We start from the raw sequence: 11,319 nt of genomic DNA, 5'->3' as shown, positions 1-11,319 counted from the left end.
GTGAATTTGCTTTACTTTCGTAACTTCACGTAACAGATACAGTTTTTTAAATTTCTTATTCTACGTGACATTCATACGCATTAGTGAATTCCAAACCAAAAAGGACGCTGCCAGCTGAATTCTCCATCTCGTCTTCATTGATGAAGACTATCACCACTTTCCAGCTGAAGCACTCTCTCATTTTGCATTGGTGAAAGGTATCATTATTTTTCACATATGTATTTATGTAATTTGTTAAGAAATATCATGTTCAATATTTTTAATTATATTTTAATTTAAACATAAAAATACTCTGCTGATTTAATTGGAACAAGGTTGATCTTATTTAATTTTATTAATAAAGTTGTTGCAAATAAAGTACTTTCTACGTAAGTAATTTGAGCAAAGAAGCAAAAAAAAATCTGGAATTTAAGAAAGAAGATGTAATTGATATGGTCATAAAAATTCTGTTGTTATTTATCAATTATAACACATATGATAGTATGATATTTTATTCAAAATATTTTTAAAACACATCTAAAATCAGGCTAACTTTAAATATTTAAATTTAAACGTTAATAATACAATTAATCTTTTGATTTTTTATTCGATCAAATGAATATAATATTTATTATTTAAATTATTAGTTGAATTTTTTTCGATACTTATTAGTTTTCAAAATTATTATAATCAACAATTAATTTAAAATTGTGTTGTTATTTTTCGATTATAACACATCATAGATTTTTACAATTTTAGATGTGTTTTAAAATATTTTGTATATAATATCATACTATTAGATGTGTTATCATTGAAAAGTAACGAAAAAATCCAACCAATAATTTAAATAATAAATATTAGATGCATTTTATTGAATCAAAAATCAAAAGATTAATTGTATTATGCACGTTTTTATTTAAAAACTAGAATTTAACGATTTTGAAAACGTTTATATCTAAAAACTAGATTTTTATCATTTTAGATGTGTTTTAAGAATATTTTGTATATAATATCATACTATTAGATGTGTTATAATTGAAAAATAAAAACACAATTTTTTATGACTATACCAACTACATCTTCTCTTATAAACTCTAGATTACTTTTTACTTCTTTACTCAAACTAATTAAGTACACGTCCTGAATCGTAATAATCTACGCTAATTACTTGTACAAGTTCTTATCTTTATTCTTATCCCAACAAATAGATGTATTTCTTTTAATTTCAGTGTAACTAGCCCATACAACCAACCCAACAAGCTAATTGACTATGAAAACTATGCAACAAAAATAATATCTTTCGATCATTAACACACTACTAAATAGAACTTAATCATAATTTTCTTGCACCCGTCAGAGTTAATCCATTCTAAAATGTAAAAAACCTTTAGAATTTTAAAAGTTAAATTTTAAATTTTGAGTAATTTGAATTTTAGATGTGTATTTAAATTATAAAATATTATTATATTAAATATATTAAATTTAAAACAGAAATTTAAGATTTAAATTTTAAATGTTAGTTTGATTTAATTTGAATTTTAAATATAAATTTAATTCTTAAAGACACTAAATCTATTTACAATTTTATATGTGTTAGTTTTATTTTTTTTGAATTATTGTAAGAAAAGGCTGAAAATTGTACCATATTTAAAGGATACCTAGTTGAACCGGCTAAGGGAAATGCTAGTTGTACAATATTAATCAGCCTTTAATCAGCCTTTAATCAAATTTAAATAATATTTAATTATTTTTTTAGTGTAGTATGTTCCTATTTTGTAGATACATATCTATAATTAGATTTTAATTTAAATTTAAATTTTAAAACCCACCCACTTTATTGGTTGTTACTGTGAATTTGCTTTACTTTCGTAACTTCACGTAACAGATACAGTTTTTTAAATTTCTTATTCTACGTGACATTCATACGCATTAGTGAATTCCAAACCAAAAAGGACGCTGCCAGCTGAATTCTCCATCTCGTCTTCATTGATGAAGACTATCACCACTTTCCAGCTGAAGCACTCTCTCATTTTGCATTGGTGAAAGGTATCATTATTTTTCACATATGTATTTATGTAATTTGTTAAGAAATATCATGTTCAATATTTTTAATTATATTTTAATTTAAACATAAAAATACTCTGCTGATTTAATTGGAACAAGGTTGATCTTATTTAATTTTATTAATAAAGTTGTTGCAAATAAAGTACTTTCTACGTAAGTAATTTGAGCAAAGAAGCAAAAAAAAATCTGGAATTTAAGAAAGAAGATGTAATTGATATGGTCATAAAAATTCTGTTGTTATTTATCAATTATAACACATATGATAGTATGATATTTTATTCAAAATATTTTTAAAACACATCTAAAATCAGGCTAACTTTAAATATTTAAATTTAAACGTTAATAATACAATTAATCTTTTGATTTTTTATTCGATCAAATGAATATAATATTTATTATTTAAATTATTAGTTGAATTTTTTTCGATACTTATTAGTTTTCAAAATTATTATAATCAACAATTAATTTAAAATTGTGTTGTTATTTTTCGATTATAACACATCATAGATTTTTACAATTTTAGATGTGTTTTAAAATATTTTGTATATAATATCATACTATTAGATGTGTTATCATTGAAAAGTAACGAAAAAATCCAACCAATAATTTAAATAATAAATATTAGATGCATTTTATTGAATCAAAAATCAAAAGATTAATTGTATTATGCACGTTTTTATTTAAAAACTAGAATTTAACGATTTTGAAAACGTTTATATCTAAAAACTAGATTTTTATCATTTTAGATGTGTTTTAAGAATATTTTGTATATAATATCATACTATTAGATGTGTTATAATTGAAAAATAAAAACACAATTTTTATGACTATACCAACTACATCTTCTCTTATAAACTCTAGATTACTTTTTACTTCTTTACTCAAACTAATTAAGTACACGTCCTGAATCGTAATAATCTACGCTAATTACTTGTACAAGTTCTTATCTTTATTCTTATCCCAACAAATAGATGTATTTCTTTAATTTCAGTGTAACTAGCCCATACAACCAACCCAACAAGCTAATTGACTATGAAAACTATGCAACAAAAATAATATCTTTCGATCATTAACACACTACTAAATAGAACTTAATCATAATTTTCTTGCACCCGTCAGAGTTAATCCATTCTAAAATGTAAAAAACCTTTAGAATTTTAAAAGTTAAATTTTAAATTTTGAGTAATTTGAATTTTAGATGTGTATTTAAATTATAAAATATTATTATATTAAATATATTAAATTTAAAACAGAAATTTAAGATTTAAATTTTAAATGTTAGTTTGATTTAATTTGAATTTTAAATATAAATTTAATTCTTAAAGACACTAAATCTATTTACAATTTTTATATGTGTTAGTTTTATTTTTTTTGAATTATTGTAAGAAAAGGCTGAAAATTGTACCATATTTAAAGGATACCTAGTTGAACCGTTATGCTAATAAGCTTACGATACCTTGACCATCGTATCCCCCTCTATTTGATTTTTGTCTAACTTTGTGTGGGAAGAAACAAGAACCTTCATTTCAAAAAGTATTTATCCATACTTATATATGTTAATCACTATATTAGAAAAAAAAAAAAAAGAATGACTACCTTTCTCTCTAGAAAAAGTATAGGTAACAACAGCATTTTCGAACAATATGTAAATAATGTGAATTAATAAAGTTAAAAGAGTAAATTAATCTTAAATTTAATTAATAACATTAAATTAAAATATAGTATATTTTTATTTAATTAATAGTTATTAATATTATTTAAGATGATCATTGTTTACATAGCACTCTCCCTTCTTTTTAATATTTTATCATGAATATTGCAGTTCTAACTTTGTGAATGAGAATTAATAAAGACAACCCTTTTGAACAAAACTAGAATATTCTGATATTACTTGCTAAATGGAACTTTAGCTATAACGCTATATATAGGGGTGTAGTGTGTAGTACAGTGATCTCAATAACGCTGGCGCGTGTATGATACTACCCACGGGGGCCACGCTGGACTCTTGGCGTAACATTCTTCCCATCTCTTTCCACTTTCCTTCCTTCTTTCGTTATTTATCATTGACTTGACCCAACTCACCCAAGTACCCAACGCCATAGTAGAAACTTCTTTGCTCTTGCGCTTCCTTTAATTTGGGCCCATGCTTTATAGGCCCAATATGTAAAGCAGTTCTCTCACCCAAAAAAATATTAAAGAGGGCTCTCCTTAATCCAACAAAAACTCTCTCTTTTTAGGGCCGGTAATGTGCCCTTGGAGCAATTTATTCTCATCTCAAAAGAATAGTTACTTCACCAAAAACTCCCCTTTCCACATGCTTCAGTTGTATCCTTGCGAGGGCCCTTCTCTTTTCTTTTTCTCAAGAGGATATATGTGATCTAAAAGTCTCAAAATAGTTAAGTACTTCAAATATATTGCACTAGTTCAAAAACAAAAACAAAAAATATTACAAGTTTCACATTCCTTAAGTATAAAGTTTCAAATTATTTATAAATACAAAATCTTTCTCTCTTTATAAGTTCATTTTTAGAATTAAATTAGACACACTCAATTTCAACTTAAATATAATAGAGATTATCTGACCTAATATTATTAGACCACTCATTCACTTGCAAATATATGTTCATATATTTTCGAACACTAATTTTTAGAGTTGAATTATACCCATTCAATCAAAATTCTCTCCGTATTTATATTGGATATGGGAGTTTTACATTTATGGTACATCACATCCAAAAGATAAAAAAGGATGGTAGTGGTTGTTAACACATTTTTAACACATTAGGCTAATTAATTAAGCAGTTCAGTCATGTTTAATGGTTATTGGTGCACTGGCATATAACAGAGAGAGTATGTTGATCCAAATTTTTTGTTGGATATGCACTGTTAAGTCACATTCTTATTGAAAGATGAAAGTTGGTTGGATGTTTGACAAATTCCAATTCTAGCAATGAAAAATAAAAAAGTTGATATAAGGAAATAGATATTTTAGAGGAAGCAGGGGCAACTCCCAAGAAAGTATGAACCATACACGTGTTTGAGAAAGGTTTGATTCACGTGGAAGTAGACCAGGTTGTGTGTGGCGGACATGCGGGTGCACAGCTAGTTTCTTTCCTTTGACAGGTAGCTCTTTCTTACTTTATTTTGAAGATATATATCACATCACCGGAAATAATAGAAAACTATCACAATTTATTTATTATTTTTTTGTCATTAATTATTTATTAATATTTAAAAATAAAAAATAAAAAATATTATTAAATTAAACAATTAAACTAAAAATATTAAATTAATAACTAAATAATAATTAAAAATAATAAATTATGATGTTTTTAATCTTTCTCGTCACACCACTAAAAATAGCAATACAGATCTTCTCAGATTCTTATCTAATCTAAATCTAAATCACAATCAAATCAACCTCTAATGACCATTTTTATCTGCTCTCTTTTTTGCTTTATTAGCACAAAAGATTTGCCTTTGAGGCTTTTAGCTAGCCACCACTCATCCAGAAACTAATATAAAGGGAGGGATTTTAGTAATTAACTAACTAGTATATTAATTAGATGAAAACTAACGTACGGATATTTACTTATTTTTATGTAAAATTAATAAATAAATATTATATAATTTAATATATTTAACTAAATTTTATTTAATAAATTTAATTAAAAAATTATTAAATTATATATTAATCAAATCATATCTTAATATTTTTTAGATACGACAAAATATTAAACAAAGAAACTAAAGTCCACAAGTAAAGGAAAAAAAAAGTTAAACTACTCCCACTAAAAAAATCCTAATTTTAAAATTTAACAATATCTTAACAAAATTAAAAAAGAATAAAATTTGAAATCTTCCTTTCCATTCGCATACTACTATAATTAGTATAAAATTACATTAAAGGAGTTGTCGAAAATTCTATGGAAAAGGGCACCCTCTAAATCTGTCCATCCTTTTTAGATAGATAGACAGTGTCTACTCCAATTGGTTCCAAATATTCTTTAATTTATCCTATATGTTTTAGAAACTATTTTAGATATTTAGATATTGATATATAGTAAAACAAGGAAATAATAAATACGAGTAACATTGGACTTATTCAACTTTTCTAAATTTAATTCTGTCTAGCAAAATACCAATAATTTTAAATATAATTAAATTAGATTCATATTTAAACTCAAAGTCATAGGAACATAATTGAACTTTATAAATAATATAGCCAAATTAAATTTATTTTTAAATTAAAATACAAATAAAAATACAAAATATATTGGTGAATAATTCTTTTATTCATTAAAAGTTTAATTATTTATTTATAAGAATTTTAGCTATTTTAGTAATTGATTACTTTAAAAACAATATATATAGAAATATATAATAATAAAAATATGTAATTAGTATATCGTGCAAAATATTTTTTATAATAAAAACTGAATACATGTAATTTTTTTTTTTATCAAAGATATGAGACTCGAACCCGCAACCTCTTAATTGAGTATGAGAAGACTATGTTATTTGAGCTATTAATCATTGGCCTGAATACATGTAATTTGCCACCGTAAAAAACCATAATAATATCATAAATGACTATTAGGGTCACATGATGAAAAAAAATCACGTGTGGTAACCAATTATTCTGATCACGAGTGTATATATATTTAAGTAGCAATTCTTTCTTACCAATGGAATCACATATCTCAACTTTCTTTCTCTCTTTCACTCCTTCACTTAGCCGTCATATACAATTGCGTGCACCAATATGTGGCCTTTATCTGCATTTGCACCTGCACTTTACTTGGGTTTTCCCATATGCCTTTTTTTACTCGACAACATTTCATTTAGAAAAAGAAAAAATAAGAAGTAATAAAGTATATGTGGAAATGGCTAAGGTGCCGGTGCATTTGCAGGTAAATGCCATGTATTGTTGGCTATCATCATCAACTTCAATACAGCAGCCTCGGATACAAAGGTCTTAAAAGGTAATCTTTATCTTCAGTTTCTTTAATTTATATATTTTATAATATCTACTAATATTATTTGTACCATTTGTGTATTATGTTAAAAATATATGTATTTATTTGTTTAGTTGGTTACTTTCGGATATACGATATTATGAATTATTTTATGTTTGACTAAATATATAAATAAGTCATTTAATAATTTACAATATTATTTTCACTTTTTATGAAAATAGCCGCTATTTATTTATTGTCCCAAGACTAGCTTAATTTATATTAAATCGAGTTTAACTCATGAGTTCATGTCAATTCAAAGAGTATTTTTTTTTCTTTTTTTTTTGTAATTGAACTTTTTGTTTTGGACTAAATATGGTCATATTAGTTATTAAACTAATAACAAATTTATTGATAAGTGTAGCTTGTTTAATTAGTTAATTACTAACAAGTTCGACCCGCTACGATATTATGTTTTCTTGTATTAACTAATTAGCATATCTCATGAGAAAGATTGATCTATCATCAAAACTGCAAAAAGATTGATCTCTAAGCTTTAATTCCTGGCCTGGTGTCATTATCTATGAATTAATATTATTAATTATTAGTGATTATATTTGAACAATCATTAACTACTTATGTATCATAGTATCTTTACTAGCTTCTCTCTTGATGTGGTGGTACCCGACATAGAGAACGATATGAGTATACTCTCCGTACATATTCACACAGGTTGGAACAAGGCTGAGTCTTTAGATACAACTTGTATATATATATATAGATTTCATTCTTAGATTCTTTATTCGTGTATCACTTGTAACATCTTTTGATTTTTCTAACAACTTTTTTAAGAAATTTTTGGGCAATATCTGATAACACCAATTTTTATACAATTGTGTACTTACGCTTATCAAATTTTTACACATATGAAATATGAAATTAATATATATTGCATCTTGATATTATAGTTTTCAATATATATTGTTTCCACAAAAGTTCAGGCAATGCAATTGGAGGAGAAATTGCAATGTGATTTGATGACAATCCAAATTACCCGACGATGACTTCGTCAATTCATAGAATCAACAACTCCATATTAACAATAGGAAAAGTCTAGGGGGTCAGCAATTTTATTGAATTTTGGCCAACATGTAACCAACAAAGAAAGGTGAGCCATTGGATGAAATCTCACACCAATCTCACACTATTAAATCATCATTGATGACTATTTGATGGCTACTAATCACAAAAGTTGCTGTCCCCCTAGCATTGCTCTTAACAATATTTCAAACAAATTATATCCAGAAGAATGTTAATTATTATGTAATTACCAAAACACAAAAGAAGAAAACAAGCTTTATTTTGGTATTGAAAGAATTAATTAATTTATTAAACCATACAAAATTTATTAACTCCTTGTTGGAAGTCCTTATCCAAGCAAATTGAAATTTTGTTGATCTTATTTCTACTAGTACAGAGTGCTTATAATGTTATAAATCAACACTCAATGGAAATTTAATGGTTTAGAATATCTTTCTATATTTTGGATCGTACTTTTGCTATGAGGTCTCTTCTGAGTATTTTTCCTGAAGCTGTCTTAGGAACACTGTTGATGAATGTCACCCTTCGCAATCTTTTGAATGGTGCAACCTGCAATGCACACATTCCAACCATTCAGATAGGATCAATTAAAAACTGATTAGCAATAACAATGTTTATGTTAATTAACCTGATTAGCAATAAACTTCTGAACATCTTGTTCAGTGAGTGAAGTGTTGGGTGAACGAACAACAAAGGCAATTGGAACCTCACCAGCCTCATCATCCGGATATCTAAACACAAATTAAACTAATTAATTAACCCAATTATTAGCATAATAATTAAATATTAATTGTTACTTACGGGATGACAACAGCATCTAATATTTGAGGGTGAGAAACGAGAAGTCCTTCAAGTTCTGCTGGTGCAACCTATATTAATATTAACAAAGTTAATTACCATATATAATAATGAATAACAAACATCTATTTAATATCACTAATAATTTCATTATCTATAGTTAATGGGATGGTTATGTACCTGAAGACCTTTATACTTGATGAGTTCTTTAAGACGGTCAACAACATAAAGTTGACCCTCCTCATCAAAATATCCAAGATCTCCGGTATGTACCCACCCTTTGCTATCTATAGTTGATCTTGTAGCCTCTGGATTCTTAAAATAACCTGAAATTTGTTTTACCAAATAAAATTAAAAATTAACGAGTCTGAGTCTGACTCTGGCATAATATATAATAATTAATAAAGAAATTAATGTGTACCTTTCATCATATTTGGACCCCGTACCCAAATCTCACCCAATTGTTTAGGGGGAAGGGGCTTGTTCGTATCAACACTCATGATTTGAGCTTCCACTCCAGAAACTAGCATTCCAGTTGAACCACTATGACGAACCCCTGCTCTTGGATTCTCCACAGAAATAATGCCACAAGTTTCTGTCATCCCATACCCCTGGAATTACGATACAAATACTAAATCAGAGCATTAATAACTCAATATTAAACTAATTCTTTTTTTTTTTACTAAAGATATGAAACTCGAATCCGCAACCTCTTAATTGAGTATGGAGAGACTATGCCATTTGAGCTATTACTCATTGTCAATATTAAACTAATTCAATATTAAAGAATTAGCATAAATTTATTTTTATACTAAAATTAGCCACGTATTTAATTCATTTTCGATATATATTTTATATTTTAACATATATTTAATATTAGTAATTAATTTTATTGTATGCCTATCATAATTGAAGAATTAGCCAACCATAATAAGTGACTAGGAAAATCTAATATGGTAATTGAACGATCAATTCACACGTATACTTAAACCAATGTCAAATCTAACTTTATATATAGAAGACCGTTAACAATCACAAATTCTTAAATAAAATTTAGATTTGTAACAAATTAACCTTTAACTCTATCAAGACTATTGGGCTTCAAAAATACCATAAGAAAAAAAAAGAAAAACTTTAAGCAACAAAATTCTTGCCTCAAGATGGTCCACACAACCAACCAAAGTTGCATTGCGTAAATGACTTGTACAGTTGTAATACGGAATTAGTTTAGTCCACACAACTTGTTCAGTCTTCACCCTAAACTACTCACTCTTTCTCTTTGGCCTAAATGAACTTGTTATTGTTGGTAAAAACACCTTAGCAGCTTAGACAATCTATGGTAACTTGGATTATGAGTATATTAAAATTTAAATATGAGTTTAATAGTAATGTTATATATGATGACCTGAATGAGAGCAGCATGAGGAAAACGGTTGGCACAATCTCGCATCAAGTCCTTGCCAAGAGGAGCAGCACCGGAACCAATCCTTCTCAACGATGACACGTCATACTTATCCACAACGCTGTGCTTGGCCATCGCAAGCAGGATCGGAGGCACAACCCAAAGGTTCGTCACCTTGTGCTTCTCAATGCCTTCTAGAAACTTCTCCAACTCGAATCTCCTCATGGACACCACCGTGCTCCCTCTTCTAAGCTGCGCGTACAAGATAACCGCCAACCCGAATACGTGGAACATCGGTAAAACGCAGAGGTACACGCTGTCGTTTACTCCCTCAATTTCGTCCACGTAATCGTCGTCCATTCCAATCATCAACGCAGCCGCTATGAAATTCCCGTGCGTCAGAATCACGCCCTTGCTCACTCCCGTCGTTCCCGAAGAATACAAAAGCGCTGCCGTATCGTCTTCATTCACGTCGTTTACTGGTAACTCATTCTCGCCTGCCACTTCTTCCATTAAACGACTATAATTGATTGTTTCTGGTGTCGTTTCGGAACCGATTAACACTGCGGGCAATTCGAACTTGAAGGATCTGACTTTCTCGTATAATTCTGCAACTGTGACCACGAGCTTCGGGTTGGAGTTGTTTATTTGTTTGGAGAGCTCCGTCACGGTGTAAAGAGGGTTCGCGGTGGTCACGACGGCGCCGATGGCGGTGGCGGCGAGGAACAAGATAGGGAAGTGGATGGAGTTTGGGGCGAGGATGAGGAGAACGTCGTGTTTTTTGAGGCCGAGGCGGAGGAGGGCGTGAGAGAGCTTGGCGACGGTGGTTTTGAGTTGGCGGAAGGTGAGTGTTTCGGAGGTATCGGCGTCGATGAGGGCGGTTTTGGAAGCGGAGGAGGAGGTGGCGGTGGTGTTTTGGAAGAGGAAGGAGGTGAGGGAGGTGGTGGTTTTGGGAAGGGAAAAGGAAGGTCTCAAGGACCTATATATTCCGTCGGCGCCGTAACCGGATCGCTGCAT

The 11,319-nt window shown here is 28.7% G+C and overlaps 1 protein-coding gene and 1 long non-coding RNA gene across 2 annotated transcripts; one reads left to right on the top strand and one right to left on the bottom strand.

Moving 5' to 3' along the window:
* The first annotated feature begins 1,891 nt into the window (after positions 1–1,891).
* Positions 1,892–7,961, top strand: LOC112736453 (uncharacterized). Its single transcript, XR_011870152.1, has 3 exons — positions 1,892–2,025; positions 6,957–7,028; positions 7,663–7,961. It is a non-coding gene; the product is annotated as an uncharacterized lncRNA (long non-coding RNA).
* Positions 7,962–8,357: 396 nt separating this feature from the next.
* LOC112736452 (probable CoA ligase CCL7) lies at positions 8,358–11,319 on the bottom strand. The gene is made up of 6 exons (XM_025785921.3): positions 10,306–11,319; positions 9,322–9,511; positions 9,081–9,226; positions 8,904–8,971; positions 8,731–8,833; positions 8,358–8,651 (listed from the first exon to the last, which is right to left on the bottom strand). The coding sequence occupies exons 1-6, from the start codon at positions 11,317–11,319 to the stop codon at positions 8,538–8,540; spliced, it is 1,635 nt and encodes a 544-aa protein (XP_025641706.1). The 3' UTR covers positions 8,358–8,537.

Source organism: Arachis hypogaea, chromosome 13 (genome assembly GCF_003086295.3).
Source record: "Arachis hypogaea cultivar Tifrunner chromosome 13, arahy.Tifrunner.gnm2.J5K5, whole genome shotgun sequence".
NCBI lineage: Eukaryota > Viridiplantae > Streptophyta > Magnoliopsida > Fabales > Fabaceae > Arachis > Arachis hypogaea.
The sequence above is the reverse complement of the archived record's forward strand: the minus strand, read 5'-3'. Positions and strand labels throughout refer to the sequence as shown.